Source organism: Anomaloglossus baeobatrachus, chromosome 7 (genome assembly GCF_048569485.1).
Source record: "Anomaloglossus baeobatrachus isolate aAnoBae1 chromosome 7, aAnoBae1.hap1, whole genome shotgun sequence".
Lineage (NCBI taxonomy): Eukaryota > Metazoa > Chordata > Amphibia > Anura > Aromobatidae > Anomaloglossus > Anomaloglossus baeobatrachus.
In genome coordinates this window covers 282,106,953-282,129,168 of record NC_134359.1, presented here as the reverse complement: position 1 = coordinate 282,129,168, position 22,216 = coordinate 282,106,953, and the positions used below count along the sequence as shown (strand labels likewise).

Below are 22,216 nucleotides of genomic sequence, written 5' to 3'. Positions count from 1 at the left end.
AGCTCAGTATAGAGGAGAACAGATGTGATGAGGAGCAGAGCAGAGAGCAGGAGATTTATACTCTGCTGCTCGTTTTCCCGCTTCATGTAGGATACCCCATTGGATATTTCATAAAATAACAGGAGCCGCTAATAGGGTGTGATGTCCGCGACCAATCATTGCTCACAGGAGGCGGAGCCTGAGGCCTAGTAATCCCGCCCTACAGATGCAGTGGGGTCTCTGCAGCTCCCCCTTGTGGGTAGTGTCTGTATCAGAGCAGCGGGTGTTACAGGAGCCGCCGATGTGCCTGTGTATATTCCCGCAGAGCTGTACAGCGCCGCTCCCTCCTCCTTCTACACATCCTAACGCGGGTTTCTATGTTCCCGGCGCCAAAATCTGATGATGCGGTTACATGTGACTTGTAGGCTCCAATCTGCGCTGCCTCTCCTTCTAAATTAACCCTCAGCGCCCAGTTGCAGTTCGGCACCACTGTCTTCCCTGCCCTGGCTTGCTTAGACACTGGCGCTGACGGCAATTTCATTTCAGCCTCCCTGGCAACTAGGTACTCTGTTCCCCTGGTCCTATTGCCTAAACCAATCAGTGTCCAGGTAGTCAACGGGTCCCTACTTGCCAAACCCATTACCCAGATCACCGTCCCTCTCAGGATGGATGTACCACCAGGCCACCATGAGCAGGTGTCCTTTCTGGTGCTTCCAGAAGGGACGGATGAGATCCTACTAGGACTCCCCTGGTTGAAACGGCATGCTCCGATACTCAACTGGACAACAGGGGAGATCTCGTCCTGGGCAGGGTCATGTAAAGAACACGTCGGAACAACCGGGTCACCCACTCCCCTAGACCTGGTGCCACCTGGCCAGACCCTCGTTCCCCCTAGGTTACGGAACGATGTACTTTCCTGGGACCATACCTCCAAGGTCGTGGGCCTCCTCAGGTCCAAAAGGACCAGAGTTCTAGAGGCCAGGCATGATTGGTGGCAGACGGCCGACTCCTCGTCCGACAACCCTGAAGTAGCGAGGTTGGTTAAAACAAAAATCGTTCAGGGCAAGAGGTACTTCCTCGTGGAGTGGGTCGGTCGTGGACCGAAGCATAGGACCTGGGAATTGGAGGATCATGTCCACGCTCCGGGTTTGGTAGCAGCCTTTGAGCACAGGCGGCGGGGGGGCCCTAGACGGGGGGGTAATGTTACATCTCGTGGCTCTCCTCTTGCAAGGAATGAGGTGGTCCCCCATTCCTTGTCTGCCGCGAGCCCTCTTGCTCAGCAGCGCCAAAGGCCTGGGAGACTGCAGGAGTTTCCTCCTCCTAGATGCAGCAGAAGGGTGACACCTAGTGGTTTACTCCTTGTAAGGAATGGAGTGGTCTCCCATCCCTTGCCTGCCACGTGTCCTCCTGCTCAGCATCGCAGAGGGTCAGAGTGGTTGCACAGTGTGCAAAGGATAGATGCTCAGGGAAGCAGCAAGACTTCCCTTAGCTCTGCACATTGTGAAACCGAAGATCCCGCCTTTATGACCCAGAGGCAGGAGGTTGAGCATGTGCCCCACGTGACGTCTTCTGATTCGCTCACTGGTATCACACGGCCAGATAACGAGGCTGGTGATGTGCTGAATCCTGACTGGCCGGGCCAGGACGTCACAGATCATGATTGGGTCACATCCGTCTCGCGCCCGCCCTTGGCTGGAGCTACATCTCCATAAAAAACCCTCCTGCCATCATGGCGGCGCGCGACCGTCCTTCTATGTTTGGATGTCTGGCAGCGTGCTGCCACGCCACTGCTCAGGCATTACTGTCTCTTGTGGGCTTGGCCCTTGCTGCTCCGGCAGTACCTCGTTTGCAGGCCGTGTTCCTGCCTTGCTGCTCCGGCAGTATCCCCTTCAACAGGCCGTGTTCCTGTCCCAGGTGAGCTCCTCGAGTCTCCACTGGACTCACCTGGTTATTGAAAGCACACGTGCGTGGGCACCTCTGTGCTACCCTTGTGCCATATTCTCGTGACTCCCGCTGGCACATGTGTGTAGGCACCTCTGTGCGTCCCCGTCCAACAGGTACACCGAGTTGTGAGCCCCGTGCCATACAACCCTCACGGGTTAGGGCGGACAGGTGTACGCAGATCGTCTGTGACATTCCAGACGATCGCTAGCAGCAACCCGCTCACTCTTCTCCCACCATAGCAGCGGTCCCTTACACCGCACAGTGGACCTTGACCGGCGGAAGCTGTCCATATACCATCTTGGCACGCTTCCCCGGGTCCCCCTCGTAACAGACCTCCACGTGTTTTTTTTTTTAATTATTTATTTAATTTAAAATAACAGCGTGGGGTGTTACGAGGGGGACCCGGGGAAGCGTGCCAAGATGGGAAATGGACTGCTTCCGCCGGTCAAGGTCCACTGTGCGGTGTAAGGGACCGCCGCTATGGTGGGTGAAGAGTGAGCGGGTTGCTGCTAGCGATCGTCTGGAATGTCACAGACGATCTATGTACACCGATCTGCCCTAACCCGTGAGGGTTGTATGGCACAGATCTCACGGCTCGGTGTACCTGTTCCACGGGGAAGCACAGAGGTGCCCACGCACGTGTGCCAGTGGAAGTCACGAGAATATGGCACGAGGGTAGCACAGAGGTGCCCACGCACGTGTGCTTTCAATAACCAGGTGAGTCCAATAGAGACTTGAGGAGCTCACCTGGGACAGGAACACGGCCTGTTGACGGGGGTACTGCCGGAGCAGCAAGGCAGGAACACTGCCTGCAAACGAGGTACTGCCGGAGCAGCAAGGGCCAAGCCCACAAGAGACAGTAATGCCTGAGCAGTGGCGTGGCAGCACGCTGCCAGACATCCAAACATAGAAGGACGGTCGCGCGCCGCCATGATGGCAGGGGGAGCTTTTAAGGAGGTGCAGCTCCACCCGAGGGCGGGTGCGAGGCGGAGATGACGGACTTGACCCAATCAGGGTCAACGACGTCCCAGCCTGGCCAGTCAGGATTCACCACGTCACCAGCCTTGTCATCAAGCCGTGTGACGTTAGTGAGCGAATCAGGACCCACCACGCATTGCACATGCTCACCCTCCTGCCTCTGGGAAATAGAGGCGGGATCCTCGGTCTCACAATGTGGAGAGATAACGGGAAACTCACTGCTTCCCTGAGCAGTAAACCTCTGCACATTGCGCAGCCTCGCAGACCTTCGGGGCCGCTGAGCAGGAGAGTCTGTGGCAGGCCAGGAATGGGAGACCGCTTCACTCCTTGTAACAGGAGAACCACTAGGTGTCACCCTTCTGCTGCCTCTCTGAGAAGGTATCTCCTGCACACTGCGCAGTCTGGCAGACCTTCGGTGCTGCTGAGCAGGAGTGCTCGTGGCAGGCAAGGAATGGGAGACTGCCTCAGTCCTTGCCTCAGGAGAGCCACGAAATGTAACATTACCCCCCCGTCTAGGCCCCCCCCCCCCTGTCCGTGCTCGAAGGCCGCTATCAAACTCGGGGCGCGGATATGATCCTCCAACTCCCAGGATCTATGCTCCGGACCACGGCCGGCCCACTCCACGAGGTAGTACCTCTTGCCCTGTATGACTTTTGTCTCCATAAGTTTTGCCACCTCAGGGTCGTCGGACGGGGAGTCGGTTAGAGCCGGCAGGGACCCCGAGAATTTATTAAGTCGTACGAGTTTCAGGAGGGACACGTGAAAGGTGTTGGCTATAGCCCAGCGTGGAGGGAGCTGGAGTCGATATGCCACTGGGTTTACCTGCTGTAGTACTTTAAATGGACCCAGATACCTAGGGGCGAATTTGGCTGCCTGTACCCGTAGGTTAACATTCTTAGAGGACAGCCATACTAGGTCACCAGGGGCGAAGGATGGTGCAGGGCGGCGGCGAACATCAGCCGTTGTCACCATCCGGTCTTTAGCCCTTTTAAGAGCCTCTTGGGTGTCATCCCAGATCTCCCGGGCCTTGGTCGCCCAATCCTCCACTCTAGTATTGGGTGACGTAATGGGCATCGGAACCGGGATTCTGGGATGTTGTCCGTTATTGAGTAGGAACGGAGTCTGGCCAGAGGATTCATGGACCGAATTTTTAATGGCAAATTCAGCCCAAGGAAGGAGGTTAGCCCAGTTGTCGTGGTGCGCGGATATAAAATGGCGGAGGTAAGTTACCAAGGTCTGATTAGTCCTCTCCACTAGTCCATTGGTCTCGGGATGGTATGCGGAGGAGATGTTCAGCTCTATCTGCAGGAGCTTACAGAGCTCTCTCCAGAAGCGAGACGCGAACTGGGGACCCCGGTCGCTCACCACCTTGTCAGGCATGCCATGCAACCTAAATACATGCCGAATGAACAAGGTGGCGAGAGCACGTGACGTCGTGAGTCGTGGGAGAGGCACCAAGTGGACCATTTTAGAGAAGTGGTCCGTGATGACCCATACGACCCTGTGCCCTGCTGACTTGGGCAGATCTCCCAGAAAGTCCATCCCCACCACTTCCCAGGGACGATCCGGCACTGGCAGTGGGTGAAGAAGACCTGCCGGTCTCTGCCGGGACGGCTTATTCCGAGCACACGACATACAGGCTCCCACATATTCCTGTATGTCCTGGGGTAGTCTCGGCCACCAATAATGCCTGGTCACCAGGTCTCTGGTCCTTTTGACCCCGAAGTGACCCCCGACCTTGGAGGCATGGGCCCACGATAGCACCTCGTTCCGTAGTTCAGGGGGAACGAGGGTTTTGCCAGGTGGCACCTGGTCCAAAGAAGTGGGAGTGACCATCCTCAAGCTGTCCGGGGGTAGTATAAGACGAGGCTCCTCCTCGTCCTCCTCCAACACAACCATACAACGTGACAAGGCATCGGCCCGTACGTTCTTCTCACCGGCCAGGTGGCGGATAATAAAGCGGAACCGGGAGAAGAATAAAGACCAACGGGCCTGCCTTGGGTTCAGGCGTTGTGCTGTCTGGAGGTATGTGAGGTTTTTGTGGTCAGAAAAAACCTCAAATGGATGCTTCGCACCCTCCAGGAGATGCCGCCATTCCTGGAATGCTAGTTTCATCGCCAGTAACTCCCTATCCCCTATGGAGTAGTTCCTCTCGGCCGGAGAAAAGGTCTTGGAGAAAAAGAAACACGGATGTTTCCTTCCTCGTTCGTTTTTCTGGTACAGGACTGCACCTGCACCGACTGAAGAGGCGTCTACCTCCAGTAGGAAGGGTTTGGAGATGTCTGGACGATGAAGGATGGGAGCTCTGGAGAAGTGAGTTTTGAGAGTGTGAAATGCCTCTACCGTTTCCCGTGTCCATGCTTTGGGATTAGCGCCCTTGCGGGTAAGGGCAATGATGGGTGCTGCCACCGTCGAGAAGTTGGGAATGAACTGGCGATAATAATTGATAAACCCCAAGAATCGCTGGATCGCCTTCAGCGAGCGGGGCTCAGGCCAGTTCATCACTGTCTCCAACTTCCCCGGATCCATTGCTAACCCCTGACTGGACACTATGTACCCCAGGAACGGCAAGGATTCCTGTTCTAAAACACACTTTTCCAGCTTAGCATATAACGAATGGGTGCGGAGCCTCTTAAGTACTCGGATGACATCCCTCCGATGGGTGGTAAGATCGGGGGAGAAGATAAGAATGTCATCCAGGTATGCAACCACGGAAAGATACAAATCCCGGAAAATGTCATTCACAAAGTCTTGAAATACGGCGGGGGCATTGCAGAGTCCGAAGGGCATTACTAGATACTCGTAGTGACCGTCCCTGGTGTTAAAGGCGGTCTTCCACTCATCGCCCTTTCGGACTCGCACTAGATTATACGCCCCGCGTAGATCCAGCTTTGTGAAGACCTTTGCCCCGCGGAATCGATCAAATAGCTCAGTAATGAGGGGCAAAGGGTATTTGTTCTTGATTGTGATTGCATTTAATCCCCTGTAATCGATACAGGGGCGCAGATCCCCTTCCTTCTTCTGCACAAAAAAGAACCCTGCACCAGCCGGTGAAATAGACTTGCGAATGAACCCCTTCGCCAGGCTGTCCTGAATATATTTGGACATAGCCTCCGTCTCTGGAGCAGAGAGTGGATACACTCTGCCCCTAGGGGGCTCGGAGCCTGGCTTCAGGTCTATTCGGCAATCATATGGCCGGTGGGGAGGAAGAGTATCTGCGGCCCTTTTGGAAAAGACATCCCTGTAGGCCTCATAAGGTGTCGGTAAACCCGGCCCCTCAGTATTCGCTGAGGACCCAACCGACCTAATGGTAGCGGGTGGTTCGGTAGTCACGAGGTGCTCTCTACAGGATCCTGCCCAGGATGAGATCTCCCCTGTTGCCCAGTTGAGTATAGGAGCATGCTGTCTCAACCAGGGAAGGCCCAGTAGGATCTCATCCGTCCCCCCTGGAAGCACCAGGAAGGACACCTGCTCATGGTGTCCCGGTGGTACATCCATCCTGAGAGGGATGGTGATCTGGGTGATAGGATCGAGTAGTATGGACCCGTCGACTACCCGGACCCTGAGTGGCTTGGGCAACAGAACCAGGGGAACTGAGTATCGGGTTGCCAGGGAGGTCGAGATGAAATTGCCTTCAGCGCCTGAGTCCAAGCAAGCCAGGGCAGAGAAGAGAGTAGTGCCGAACTGCAACTGGGCGCTGATAGTCAACCTAGAGGGAGAAGTAGCGTCTAGAGTCCCCCCTCTGATAGAAACTAGACGCTGTCTTTTCCCGACGGTTTGGGACATAGGGTAGCTATGTGTCCCCTCTGCCCACAGGAAAAGCAGATGACACAAGACCGAGAACCTGGGGCAGAGGAGACCACCTTGGACACCTCCATTGACTCCACGGAGTCGCCTACAGGACTGGCTGGGGGACCTGTCTGATGGAAGACGGGAGTCAGACGCTTTTTAGGCCGAGAAGGCGTGGGTGCTGAAGAGACCTCGAGCCTTCGCTCCGCCTGGCGGATGTCTATGCGAGAGGCAACCTGAATCAAGGACTCTAAAGTGGCAGGCACCTCACGTGTGGCCAGTGCGTCTTTGACAAACCCTGCCAGGCCCTCCCAAAACACAGGGACAAGGACCTTAAGTATATGATAAAAAAGTCCATACTGACGAAGGCCTCCAGCCGAAACGTCAATTATAATTTTTGGACCAAGTACATGTGATGAAATATTGAATAAATTTGTCAATAAAACAATTTTTTTGCATACAAATTAATGTATCATTGCCTTTTTGGGAGCGGTAGTGTGCCGGGGTTATCTCCCTTTTTGTATATGTTTTTTTACCTCAGAGCACCTATCTTTTCAGTGACGCAGGGCTTCTCTTTGTATTGATATTATACATGGAGGCCTGGGGAGGCTGGCTGCTATATTATACATGGAGGCCTGGGGAGGCTGGCTGCTATATTATACATGGAGGCCTGGGAGGCTGGCTGCTATATTATACATGGAGGCCTGGAGAGGTTGGCTGCATTATTATATATGGAGGCCTGGTGAGGCTGCATAATAAACATGAAGGACACCTTATACATTGAATATAGAGGTGTAATATACATAGAGGTCTATGAGGCTGCATTATACTGGAGGTCTATAGGGCTGCATTAAAATGGAGGTCGGGGGGGGCTGTATAATACAAAATGAAGGGACACCCTATACATGGAATATAGGGGTGAATTATACATGGAGGAGTATGGGGCTGCATAATGCCATCTGACGTTTTATGGGGTTGTGTTATAATACATATAGGACTATGGGGGCTACATTATAATATATGGAGGACTATGGAGGCTACCTTATACACGGACTATGGAAGTGCATTATAAAACATGGAGGACTATGTGGTGCAGTATAATATATGGAGAACTATGGGGTGAATTTTAATACATGGAGAACTATGGGAAATGCATTATAATTGAAGGGCTACTTTATACATGGAGGATTATGGGGGTGCATTATAATATATGGAGGGCTATGTATCTGCATTCTAATATATGAAGGGTTATGTGGGACCCTTTATACAATTATTTGGAAGGCTATGTGGGGGTTGTTATAGTATTTTGAGAACTTTATACAGGGGGGACAAAGATACAAGTATGGGATGGAAATGTTTTGTGCTGAGGGAAAAAGGCTCTTTCCCTCAGCACCCAGCTTTCCCATGTTCTGATATACATCTCTCAGCACCCAGCTTTCCCATGTTCTGATATACATCTCTCAGCACCCAGCTTTCCCATGTTCTGATATACATCTCTCAGCACCCAGCTTTCCCATGTTCTGATATACATCTCTCAGCACCCAGCTTTCCCATGCTCTGATATGGGAAAGCTGGGTGCTGAGGACAAGATAAATATCAGAACATAGGAAAGCTGGGTGCTGATAGAGGGATTTCAGGGTGCTGTGGGTGAGAGCCAAGTGTCAGCATCATTATCCTGTACCCCGAATGTCAGTGTCATTATCCCCTACCCCAAGTGTCTGTGTATGTGGAGGGGGGGCCCAGGTCTAAACTTTGCACCGGGGCCCATCCAACTCAAGTTACGTCACTGACTGTATGTGTACATTTATAATATGTTTTTATGTGTTTGTGATTGTCTCCCATTGTTTCCTATAGGGTTCGAGTGGTTCGCCGGACCGAACTCGAACGCGGCCTTCGTTCAGCGAACCGAATTGAGACGAACTGCGGCCGGTTGGCTCATCTCTAGTTGTGACTACAATTGTTATGACTTTATAGAACAAAAGGACTCAGCAAAATAACAGGCAGATGTGGAGGATCAGTTCTTGAAAGTGAACTTTGTGGCGATGATAAGACTGATATTGGAGTGATCAGAACACATCTAAGCTCTAGACCGCTATGTACATGCGCACACGGGCGGTCACTTGTCTATGTGCGCACGTTGCGTTTTTTTCCGTGCAAATGCTGCGTTTTGAACTGCAGCGTTTTCAGTGCCAAATTGCATGCATTCAGCTTCCCCAGCAAAGTCTATGAGAAAGCCGAAAAATCTATGCACACGCTGCGTTTGTGAACGCAGAGTTTTGGATGCCCAAAATCGCTGTGGGAAGAAAAAGCAGCATGTCACTTTTTTTGTGCGTTGTAGCTGCGTTCTCCACACATTGAAATCAATGATGTGGGTCAAAACGCAACCAAAATGCACTTGAACTGCATTTTTGTTGCGTTTCGCATGCTTTTTGACAAACAAAACGCAGGTCTTTTCAGTCTCCCTGTCAATGTCGGTGAATCTCCCTCTGTCTGTCGGTCGGTCTCTTTCTCTGTCAGTTGATCGTTCTGTCTCTCTCTCTGTCTGTCCCTCTCTCTGTCCGTCGGTAAGTCTCTCCCCATCTCTCACACTCCCCGATCCCCAGCGCGGCGCTGCACGGCTGTCACACTGCTCCGTCGGCTTTTCCTCTTTTGAAAATGCGGGCCGCTCATTATTCAATCTGGTATTCCCTACTTTCCCCGCCCACCAGCGCCTATGATTGGTTGCAGTCAGACACGCCCCCCACGCTGAGTGACAGATGTCTCACTGCAACCAATCACAGCCGCAGGTGGGCGGGTCTATATCGTGCAGTAAAATAAGTAATAGTATAGTATAGCCACACGGCTGAAGGCTGGTATTCTCAGGATGAGGAGCCCCACGTTATGGGGAGCCCCCCAGCCTAACAATATCAGCCAGCAGCCGCCCGGAATTGCCGCATTCTTTAGATGGCACAGTCCAGGGACTCTACCCGGTTCATCCCGAATTGCCCTGGTACGGCAGCAATTGACGTAATACCTCTCCAGGTCCGGCTTAATTGTACCGCCCTGATAGGGGCCCGGACGCTTCTCCGCGGCTCGGGCCGAGCCGCTCGAGGTCCGGGCTCGGGTTGTCTGTGACACGAGCGCCTCCGGACCGGGGGCCACGTCGCTCTGTTAAGGGGAGAGCCAGTAGTGTGGTGGTGGTGTGGGACAAGGTGCGCAGCCGGGGAGGGCCGCGTTGTCATCCTACGGGTCATGACGCCACCCACGGGTCGTGGTGACGGGATGCACCACCGCTGCGGCTGAAGTGAAGGTGCGGGCTCATCCGGGATCGGTCTTGCGGTCACAGCCTAGATGTTAGCCCCTCCGTGGGTAGGGGCGGTGTGTCCCGAGGCCCGGTGGGGGACTGCCAACGGTGTTGTTGTCGGGATGCAGGGTGCCATGCTGCGGTGCAGTGTCGTGCCCGGATCGCACTGGTGTACTTACGATTAATTCACATTCAGAGTCGCTGGTAAACCAAAGTTCGAGTATGGTAGGGTCCCGCAGCCGGCTGCTTGTGTCCCCTTGTGAGGTTGATGGTGGCCCCTTTCCCTTGCACCTCTTGTTGTGGTTTTTGGCTCCCCTGCCTGGACAGTGGTAGCCCGCTCCCCGGCGTTGAGCTGCCGGAGGAGCCCTCGGTTGCCCGCAGGTGCTGGCCCGTCGGATGTTTGGCCCTTGGCGGTGGCTCTCACCTGGTATCGGTGGGCTTTTGCCTTCTTTCTGGACTTTGGGTGAGGATGAACCCGTGAGGTCCAGCCTGCAATCAGTTAGTTTGCCTATACTCAGTGGCTTCTAAGCTAGGATGGGGTCTGAGTACCCGGTTTCTGGTGCTCCGGTAAATGGTTGACTCCTTGGTTCAGGGCCGGCGGGCTCCAACCCTGGCCCGGTCCCTAAGGTTCCGTCGGCTGCTGTACCAGTACTCCTGCAGGCGGCCACCACCGTCTGCCTGCCTGATGGTTCAAGGGTCCCAGGCTCCTAGCCGGGTCCCTGACAGCTCTACAACTCCACTCCTCTCACTGTCACTCGACTCCAACTAGGCTGTTTGTATTTCCCAGCTGATCACTCTCAAAAGCCGGCCGCTCAGCTGATCGCTCTCAATAGCCGGCCGCCAGGCGATCAGCTGAAAGTTCGGCCGCCGAGAGACAAAATAAAGTTTCTGTGATTTTAAAAAAAAAAAAAAGCATGCGCAGTGAAAAATAAAGAATTCAGTCGCTCAAAAAACGTTACATGCTGCATTCCTTACGCCCGGCGGAAGCAACGCAGCGTCGGCCAGCGGAAGCAACGCAGTTACTTTTGGCACAATCCGTCATCCATACAAGTCTATGGGAAACAGAGGAATCCGTTAACGAATTCCACTGTTTTTCAAAAGGGCGGTGTTACGGGGGGACCGGCAGATTAGGAAAAGGGGGTATATATCCCTATCGGCAGTCAGGGCCCACCATGCTCCAGATGGCAATGAAGCTGCTGGATCCCTGTGGGTTAAGTGGACTTTATAGGACTGATGACTCATAGATAACCAGCACACCAGGGAACCGGTCACGTGTGTAGAGACACGTCAGACCGGATGACAACCCAGTTAGCGTTACGGTGGAATTGGCGCAACCCCGACCACGTGTATAGGGAACACGTCAGGCCGGATGGTGACCAGGTAGTGTTGACCGAGAAGACCGCTGCGACAGCGCCCTGTCGGCCACGTCTGTTAGACACGACAAGCCGAGCGATCCTTCGATTAGCGTTTCTGGTCACTACGCTAATGGTGACGTATGTAGAGGACACGTCAGGCCAAGAGATCACACCAGTAGCGTTGACTGGGAAGGCAAGGAGGATAATAGGTTCACACACCCAATCCTGGAACACCCTGTTAACTCCACAGGGGTCCTGGGGTATGCTGTACGTGTGCGTAAGAGGCACAACTGGTGACGCAGGGGACGTAACAGGCGGATTGCGCCAAAAGGTAAATAACGCAAGTGTGAAAGTACCCTTACCCGTCACTGGGCCAGTTTGGGATGTCACAGCGGCCTGGCCCGGTTCCGTGCCCCGACGGTGTCTATAAGAGATGAAGGGGTTGGTTGGGGACGTTGGTAGTAGTAGTTATTTGTAACGCCACCTGTGGTATGCAGCCAGTTGTTAGCGGCCGCTGCAGAATGTCTCTCTTCTGGGGCAGATGGTGATGCAGCTTAGGTGTTGCAGCTCTCCACAGACAGAGCTAGGCCCCAGGTTGGGGGTGGCTGTTCAACCATGTGCGAGAGTGCAGGGCGCGGTATGGATCAGACAACAGAGCGGTTGCAGTTTAAGTTGTATCCTGAATGACTTGCTCCTGTTGTTTGACTGCCAAACTCCGCTGTGATGGGCTCCAGCCGATGCCGGATAGTTCGGAGGCCTGAACCGGTGGGATGCTCCGTGAGGCCTTCCTTCCTGCGCTGTGTTGTGCGAGTCCTGTGCTGTATTGTGCGAGTCCCTGTGGCTTAGATCTATGCTGGGATCCGAGTCCTGGGGGTGATTATGTTCCCCGTCTCGCATAGCAGGCAGCGCGAGCCTGTTGATGGGTTCGCCCTTTGGTCACGACTCCTGGCTCTATGTGCTACTTTTCCCAGGGCACTGTTGTGGGCCAGAAGACTTGACATCTTCTGCCTGACGAATTCTGCTGGCAGGCCATGAAGTGCCCACCAGCCTAGGGCTTCGAGATGTGTGCCAGTCATGAGTGAGATATGAGCTCTCTCCTCAGCGACTGTGTTCTCCTGCATCTCACTTGGTTCCCGTTGGTTTCTAGACTGCTGTATGTGGCTCCTCTCTCCCCAGATCAGTTGCCCAGCCCAACTGAGCACCTAAGCTAGTGGGTGGGAGGCCCCAGACGATGTGGTGACCATTCTAAATGACCCTACCTTAACCCCGTCCTGATGAGAGGGCAACTGGCTTATGTATGTTTGTGGATTGTGAATGACCGGCACCGACCTCTTCCTTGCCCGGGATGATTACTGCACCTTTGGTAAGGCGTAGTACCCTGTGGTGACTGAAGCCTCAGGGGCGCCACACATACACCCCATATAGCGATGTATATCCTCCCTGTACAGCTGTATGGGTCCATATGTTGCTTTTAGTGATGGGGGATCGAACTGGTGTTTTTTTCTTGTTTTGCAAATTGCAGCCAATCAGGATGGTTCTTAACTAAGGAAGAGCAAACCTCAACTGTAAAGTTTGGGGATAACACTGGGCACTGGGTGTTCGGGTATCGCACCTGTACACTAGCTTTTACCTGTATGTCTGGTTCCTGTTTAGGTTTATGACCTGAATAAAGAGAATACAGAGCAGCCAATCAGGAAGCATTTCCTATGTGGCACTACCGGCCCATTACAGCCGCATCAAGTATTGATAAGGCTGTGATTAGCAGCTCACCACTGAAGAAGCAAAAACAAATAAATGACTTGGGCTATTTCCCTATTTATGAAAGCCAGCTGAGATAAAGCAGCAGCTGTAGGCTGCAACCCCCCCCCCCCCCCCCCCCCCCAGCTGTCTGCTTTCCAGTGGCTGATCAAAAATAGAGGATCCCATGCAGATTTTTTTATTAAATATAGAAAAAAAATATAAAAAGACTGACAGCACATCCACTAGGTGTGAACAGAAGCACACTGAAAATTCAACGTTTCAAAAATCTGTACAGCAGCAAATGAAAAGCTAAACTTTGTAATCATGTAGTACAGAGAATTTGGCACTGCATTACTGCTATTGGGAAAAATGAGACAAAAAAGTGGTACGCCTTGTCTTTGTCGGGGTTACACAAATTGGCTAATTTTTAAACCACGTATTTCATTTTTTCCAGTAGCAGTAATGCAGAGCAAAAATTTCTATATTTCAGGTTTACATATTTTAGCTCTTCAGATGTTACTGTACAGATTTTTGTAATGTAAAAAAAAAAAATGGCTTGGAGTCCCCCTCATTGTTAATAACCAGCCGAGGTAAAGCAGGTAGCTGGTATTTACTAGGGAAGGAAGAGCCATGGCTATTGGCCCCTCCCAGCCTGATAATATCACCCTTCAGCCGCCAAAGAATTGGTATATAACATTAGATGCAGCAGCTCATCCCGCTTGCCCTGATGCGGTGGCAATATATGGGGTTAATAGCTGTGATTTGACAAAAAAACATAGCTGCCAAACCCTAGGATAGTAATGGGGAAAGCCCATATAGCGCTGTATATAGCAATATAGTGCGGACATATCAATCACTCCCAGCCTGAGAAGAGGAAACAAACCGGATCACCGCGTGTTACCGAGAACAAAGAGCGGAAACTCTCAGCCATAGGGCGGGAATTTCAAATTTAACGCTCAGCTAGTCAGTAAGGCTCTGGCTCCGCCCATAGACGCTGTTAACCCGTTACTGCCCGCAATGTTCAGAGTTTTCTAGTACCCCCATATACGGTACTACTGTTATCTCCATATGCTGCATACCGCCATAAATCTCCAAACGGTTTTGTATACTGACATTGCCATATAACCCCATAGTTCTGTATAATGCAGGATATTCCTAATCTAGAACTGTAAACCGCAATTTTACGCAATAAATCTGTATACAAAGTACTTTGAATTCAAACTAACACTATATACCGCGTTATTATGCTGTATACCCAGTTTCTCCAGAATCAAGCTCTGCTGTAGACAATGTGGTGGCTCTTAGAAGAGCCTTTGTGGTGTGGAGGATGGGGATCACCAGTAACGGCTCACTTAGCGCTGGTGTACTTGGTGACGGCCTTGGTGCCCTCGGACACGGCGTGCTTGGCCAGCTCTCCCGGCAGCAGGAGGCGCACGGCGGTCTGGATCTCCCGGGAGGTGATGGTGTGGCGCTTGTTGTAATGAGCCAGGCGGGAGGCTTCCCCTGAGATGCGCTCGAAGATGTCACCGACGAAGCAATTCATGATGCCCATGGCCTTGGAGGAGATGCCGGTGTCGGGGTGCACCTGCTTCAGCACCTTGTACACGTAGATGGCATAGCTCTCCTTCCTGGTCTTCCTCCGCTTCTTGCCGTCCTTCTTCTGAGCCTTGGTCACGGCTTTCTTGGAGCCCTTCTTGGCGGCTGGGGCGGACTTGGCGGGATCCGGCATGATGCGAGAAGAAAGATCTTGTCACAAGATAAGAGAATAATAATCTTGCTCCTCCCAGAGCGGCCGTATTTATAGCCCAGCATGCAAATGAGCACTGATGACACATCGCCGTTCCATTGGGGGAAAAAGGCATGTGACTTGTGGGAACGTCATGATCACCGCCCCTGCAGCTCATTGGAGGATCCACAAGTCTCATTTCCATGGATGACTTCAGATTCAGTCAATGACAGGAAAGGAGGGCGGAGCAGCAGCTTATAAAACACTCCGGAGCCGGCACACGCGTCACATTACAGTTCTTTATCTTCTGATCTCCGAAAAAGCAACGCAGCGATGTCTGGACGCGGCAAACAAGGAGGGAAGGCCCGCGCTAAGGCCAAGACCCGCTCATCCCGGGCAGGACTGCAGTTCCCAGTCGGTCGTGTGCACAGGCTTCTCCGCAAGGGCAATTACGCCGAGAGAGTGGGCGCCGGCGCTCCGGTCTACCTGGCCGCTGTCCTCGAGTATCTGACTGCTGAGATCCTGGAATTGGCCGGCAATGCTGCCCGGGACAACAAGAAGACCCGCATCATCCCCCGTCACCTGCAGCTGGCTGTGCGCAATGACGAGGAGCTGAACAGGCTGCTGGGTGGGGTGACCATTGCTCAGGGAGGCGTCCTGCCCAACATCCAGGCCGTGCTGCTGCCCAAGAAGACCGAGAGCGGCAAGAAGAGCAAGTAACGCTGCTGATCCGCATCATCCACAACACAAAGGCTCTTCTAAGAGCCACCACCCCGTCCTCACAGGAGCTGGCGCCGCTGATCTCTGCTGTGGTTCTGTACATATAGATTTATTATGGCCGCGGTTCTATATATCTCCGGGGGTATAAGCTGCACCCGGCAGTGTGAATAGTCCTGTGTATTATGAGGTTGGCACAGTGGCTGTAATTACTGGCACTAATCAGGTTTATCATCTGCGCTGTCACTCGTGTTCTGTAGGAAGCAGCGGTCACAGCACAAGGGAGTGTGAAATATCCACATACAGACACCTCACTGATGGTTCGTAATATGGGATTCTCTGCTCCGGTCTCTTCTACACAATCCTCTTCTCCATCCTCCATGTCCTGCAGTGGGAGGCGCTGAGTAACAGCCGCTGTTGTGCCCTTTCTGCGGGGATTTGGGGCCGGTGATGGGCGCCGGGCATTAGATGGTATAATGTGGGTAGATGCTCCTCTACGTACGGCTCCTGATGACTCCACTAGTGCAGGGCGACCCTGTGTTCCTGTCCTCACTCCCCATGTGGCGGCGCAGTGTGGTACACGGACTCTGCCGCTCATCTATATACAATGACTGCGGACAATGTGTGATCGGAAATCCCATCACTGTAACTCCAGTGTTATATACCCTCATATCGTGCCTCTATATAGCGCTGTACAGACCACACAGAAGCACGGCCGCCTCTGTGAGCGCCGAGGTTTCTGCAATCACTGAACACATAATGTGAGCGGCATCTGCTATATGGAATATACGGAATAATAATGGAGATACTTGTGGATTTCCTGAGATCCCATCAGCCGCGACAAGGCGCCTCCTGTGCTGGCCCTGATCTCATCTGTTCCATACAGCAGCGGCGCCGCTCACATTTCATACACTCGGGGTTTGCAGACATCTTGGATCTTACAGAGGCGCTGGATTCTTCTGTGTATTCTGCGGGTATTGGGCGTGTTCACACTTGCTGTATTCGGAGTCGCTGCTCACTTTTCTTTATGCTGCACAGACCCCATTATAAGTCTCCATATAGCGCTGAATATAAACCTACATATGAAGTATTCACTCAGCCCCAGACCTTCCGCCTGACACCGCGGGGCACAGAGAACAGAGAGTGGAGAAACTCAGCCATTGTGCGGGAATTTCAAATTCAGAGCTCAGCTAATCAGGGCACATTACAATTCTGGCTCCGCCCACACATCGCTTTCCTCAGACGTTAAGTTTTAACACCTTCGTGCCCGTGATGAATCCAGTTGCCATTACAGAATAGAAATTTAAGGTTGGAGAGTTTACACCACTCTGGAGAAAGTATAAGCGGCTCTACATGGAGTATAAAGTGGTGTATGGAAGGAGAATACAGCACTATATGGAGGTATTCAGCTTTTATAGATGATAAAACAGCACAATAGGAGTTTACAGCAGTATATGGAAGTATACAGCACTATGGATGGTGTATAGGGCACTGCACGGGGTATACTGTACTTTGTGGACGTATACACAACTATATGGAAGGACCCAATACTTTATAGGTATACAGCACATTATGGAGTGTACAGTACAGCGGTGAGATTATTTAGGCTGTCACATTTTAACGCGTTTTTTTCGGGGGCCCCAATAGTGCTCTGTACTGCTATAGAGGGCTGTATAACGTCCATACAGAGCTTTCTACTCATTATAAAGGGCTCTGCACTTCAATGTAATGCAATATACCCCCATATAGTGCTGGACGCCCGCTAATAGTACAGATCATCATATAGTGCGGATACAACCTACATGTTTAATTTTCACTATAGCCAGAGCCCCTCCCGCTGACACCGCGGATCAGAGAACACAGAACGAGAGAAAAGCAGCCAGGGAATCATTCAATGCTCAACCAATCAGCACTAAGCAGGTCTCTGCTTCCGTCCACAGACACTAACTCATTAGTGCCCGCGATGTTCCAGCTGCAGTTAAAGCAGAGGAGTCAGCAGTGATCGAGCGCAGCGCCGATCTCCCGCCCCTCTCCGCAGCAGCTGTAGCTTCTATTCAGGGCGTAAAATAAATCGACTGATCTGCTATAGAGCTCATATGGTGATTGCGCAGTGGATGCTTTTCTGCCCACGCTATTCTATAGTGTATACAGCAGCGCTCAATATATACAGGGGATGGAGGTTCTTGTCCTTCAAAGGGCGCAAATTTGTCTTTGCTGTGAGCAGATAGACCGGGTTTTCAGAACTCCTAATGCGGCTACTAACCAGCAATTTCATGTCACAAATTTCCCCGCTAAAAGGGGATCATGCGACACCGGATCTGTGGATAAAGTGTAGATCTGCCCGATCACCTCGAATGCTCCACCAGGTTGTGGGGGTGAAGTCGCCTCATCTGTGAGAACACGTATGTGGAGCGGGATCGGCCAGTAATGCGTTAATCCGGGTAAAGAAACTTGTACTGGATTTATCTGTATTATCAGACACATGACAGATCAGTGACAGTTTCCAGCATTCCCCGGAGCACAGGAGATCGGCAGTCAGCTCACCCCACAGCAGCAGGACAATCGCGTGTAAAGAGGCAGAACCACGTGTTACAGAGCGGTAATTTCAAACTCGTAGCTCCGCCTCTGAAACCGTAGATTTCAGACTTAAGAGCGCTCATACGTTTATGTTAACCCTTTGATATCACCGTATTCAGCTGCGGTTTCAGTTACTTTTCCATCTCCCGCTGCTGTCACCCTCCTGCCGTTATTGTAAACATCCCGCCCAATCGCTGCTCTCCGTCCATCTGATTATAACCTGCACCTCTGCATATAGGGGAGATTATATTGTGAGGATTCAGGTCTGGGGCAGCTCTACAATACTCAGGATACAGCGCAGTCCTGTCCTCCAGACCTGCTGCCCCCGCACACGGTGATCGCGCTGGATGGAGGATGAGCCGCCATTATTATTCTGAAGGGTTCTTCGGTGGCCGCCATCGATCCGAGACTATAGTGCCCAAGACGCGATAATTACATGAGTCTATAAACCCAGTACAGTTCGTCCATCTATCCAGCTGCCTCATACAGCGTTATTCCTGGTTAATGTCCGCTGCACCCGATCACCCACACGGGTCTCATCCTAAAAATATCAGTAAGCAGCATCAACATTCATCTCCCAGCAGAACTTTGCTTTTCACTCTGTAGTAATCGCAGCACAGGAGGATATGGTCTATGCTCAAATATATCCATGTTCGGCTATACCCCCCTCCCCCCATCATACACCCCGGTGTTATATGTAACAGCCACATGATAGATCAGTGAGAGCGAACAGCATTCACCAGGACACAGGAAATCTGCCCTCAGCTCACCCCACAGCAGCAGGACATTGTAGCCTTTCAGGTAGATGTGGGTGGCTCTGAAAAGAGCCTTTGGGTTGTGAGGACAGAATAGAGCAGAATTAACCTCCGAAGCCGTAGAGAGTGCGGCCCTGGCGCTTCAGCGCGTACACCACGTCCATGGCGGTGACGGTCTTCCTCTTGGCGTGCTCGGTGTAGGTGACGGCGTCACGGATCACATTCTCCAGGAAAACTTTCAGGACTCCGCGAGTCTCTTCGTAGATGAGACCGGAGATGCGCTTGACGCCTCCTCTGCGGGCGAGACGGCGGATGGCGGGCTTGGTGATGCCCTGGATGTTATCACGGAGCACCTTCCTGTGCCGCTTGGCGCCGCCTTTCCCGAGACCTTTTCCTCCTTTACCGCGACCAGACATCTTCAGAGTAGTTAGAACAAAACAAGTGATAAATTGACGCCGACTCCTCCTTTATGTAGAGGATGGTCGGACCAGAAGGAGAACTGAAAAGATGACGCGCGTCCGGGGCGTGTTTTACAGACTGAGGACTCCGCCTTTCCTCTGCTGATTGGCAGAATACAGAACTGTTAGGGAGTTTGAATTTACCGCCCTTTCGGCTTCTTCTGCAGTTCATTTGACTCTAATATCCTCAGCTCCCTCATCCACATTCATTATGAGTCAGTACTCTACACTACCACATGGGGCGCTGCTGGGCTCAGTGAGATGCATCAGATTGAACTAGACTGTCCTGAGTCATTCTCAGTAGAACATTTAGTTCAGCAGCTCATCTAGTTCATCTAGTTCACAGGTCACATGATGCATTTCCTGTCAGCTCATAGGACAGGGTGGAGAGAAATACTGAACTAAACAGCAGTGTGAGGAGACAGAGAGTGATTCCTCTACAGCTCCAGGAGGCTCCTGCCCTCACACTTGCTCTTTATAGCTCCCGATGCTGGAAAAGAAGGGAGTAACACTATACCACACATCAAATATAAATATAATAATAATAATATTAATAAATACTGAAATTGCACAGTAGACAGACACAGCTCATATGTGTGTATGAGGGAGAGAGAGTTTCTGTGTGTGGGTCATGCCCCTCACCTGTCTGTGTGATAGGATCAGCCTCCTGTAGAGGATCACCCTCCTGTAGCCTAGATCAGTCTTGCTAAAATCTTTACCATTGGCTCCTGTTCTGTTCTCAAAATGGTGGCTGCTGAACTGCTTCTTACTCCCTCATACACATTCATTATGGGTCAGTACTCTACACTCTACACAGGGGGCGCTGCTGGGCTGAGTGAGATGCATCAGACTGAACTAGACTGTCCTGATTCATTCTCAGTAGAACATTCAGTTCAGCAGCTCATATAGTTCATTTAGTTCACAGGTCACATGATGCATTTCCTGTCAGCTCCTCAGGATAGAGTGGAGAGAAATACTGAACTAGATGAACTAAATGAGCTAATCTTTTGAACTAATCTTTTCAGTGAACTAGTTCATGGTGAACTAATCACCAAAATGAACTAGATTTCCCATCACTACTTACCAGGCGCTGGAAGGGAAGCTTACGGATCAGCAGCTCAGTGGACTTCTGGTACCGGCGGATCTCACGGAGAGCGACTGTGCCTGGCCGGTAGCGGTGAGGCTTCTTCACTCCGCCGGTGGCGGGAGCGCTCTTCCTGGCGGCCTTAGTGGCCAGCTGCTTGCGGGGAGCTTTCCCTCCGGTGGATTTGCGAGCGGTCTGCTTAGTTCTGGCCATAGCTCAGTATAGAGGAGAACAGATGTGATGAGGAGCAGCGCAGAGAGCAGGAGATTTATACTCTGCTGCTCGTTTTCCCGCTTCATGTAGGATACCCCATTGGATATTTCATAAAATATCAGGAGCCGCTAATAGGGTGTGATGTCCGCGACCAATCATTGCTCACAGGAGGCGGAGCCTGAGGCCTAGTAATCCCGCCCTACAGATGCAGTGGGGTCTCTGCAGCTCCCCCTTGTGGGTAGTGTCTGTATCAGAGCAGCGGGTGTTACAGGAGCCGCCGATGTGCCTGTGTATATTCCCGCAGAGCTGTACAGCGCCGCTCCCCCTCCTACACATCCTAACGCGGGTTTCTATGTTCCCGGCGCCAAAATCTGATGATGCGGTTACATGTGACTTGTAGGCTCCAATCTGCGCTCACAAGGGAGCAGCGACAGAAGAGCTCATTACATGCGCATCACTCCCGCTGCTGTGACCTGCAGGACGCGGCCGGGGTGTGATCAGCTGCACACGTGATATGGCGGGAATACAGCGCCAGAGCCGGGGAAATAACCCTCATTATAGTGACACCAGTGTGCGGGATCCTGTAGATGGCGACACTGTGCGGAAGAATGAAAAATACAATGTCCGCTCCTGATCACAGCTCTGCCGGGACAAGGTGTTGGCTCTGAAAAGAGCCTTTGTGAGGAAGTATCAGGGCGGCTGCAGCTTATTTCTTAGCTGCGGGCTTCTTGGCTTTCGCCGCCTTCTTAGCCGGACGCTTTGCAGCTTTGGGTTTTGCCGCCTTCTTAGCCGGGCTCTTTGTCACCTTGGGTTTCGGAGCGGGCTTCTTCTTGGGGCTCTTTGCCGTCTTCTTGGCAGCTGCGGGCTTCTTAGCCTTCTTCGGGCTCTTCTTAGCCGCGGTCGGGGCCTTCTTGGGCTTCTTAGGAGATTTGGCCGCTTTCTTGGCTGCAGCGGGTTTCTTGGCCGCAGCTGCTGGCTTCTTCTTGGCCACCTTGTCCTTGGTCTCCTGCTTCTTGTTCAGCTTGAAGGATCCGGAGGCGCCGCTGCCCTTCACCTGGAGCAGGACGCCTTTGGTGACCAGACCCTTGACGCCCAGCTTCACCCGGCTGTTGTTCTTCTCTACATCGTAGCCTCCGGCAGTCAGAACCTTCTTCACGGCGGCCAGAGAGACCCCACTGCGCTCCTTAGAGGCGGAAACGGCATTGACAATCAGCTCGGAGATACTGGGACCGGAGGATTTCTTGCTTTTCTTTGCGGCCCCGGATTTCTTCGGCTGCTTCTTAGATTTGGCGGCCGGTTCGGCGGCAGGAGGAGCGGCGGCTGGTGCGGTCTCTGCCATCGCGTGATGCGGAACTAAAACACAAAAATAATCTGTGAGGAAAACACTGAGGACGGAGCTGGAGGCCTCTAGTTATATGTACAGTCTTACTGCGCACTGATTGGCTGCTGAGCTGCACCGTCCTGAGCTTCTATTGGCTGACACTGAGCACAGGCCCCGCCTTCTCCCGACCGTACCAGAGTGAAGCTCCGCTCTCCCCTTGTGCTTCCCTGCCCGGGATAAAAGCCCTTTATCGGCTACAGCCGGACGGGTGAGCGCGCTTTCTCCAGCACTTCCCAT

General features: G+C 52.4%; 2 protein-coding genes across 2 annotated transcripts; both read right to left on the bottom strand.

Annotated features, from left to right (window-relative positions):
- Positions 1–14,416: 14,416 nt before the first annotated feature.
- Positions 14,417–14,797, bottom strand: LOC142246368 (histone H2B type 1-O-like). The gene has a single exon (XM_075319418.1). The coding sequence runs from the start codon at positions 14,795–14,797 to the stop codon at positions 14,417–14,419; it is 381 nt and encodes a 126-aa protein (XP_075175533.1).
- Positions 14,798–21,304: 6,507 nt separating this feature from the next.
- Positions 21,305–21,937, bottom strand: LOC142246367 (histone H1.5-like). Its single transcript, XM_075319416.1, has one exon. The coding sequence runs from the start codon at positions 21,935–21,937 to the stop codon at positions 21,305–21,307; it is 633 nt and encodes a 210-aa protein (XP_075175531.1).
- Between the last annotated feature and the right edge of the window lie 279 nt (positions 21,938–22,216).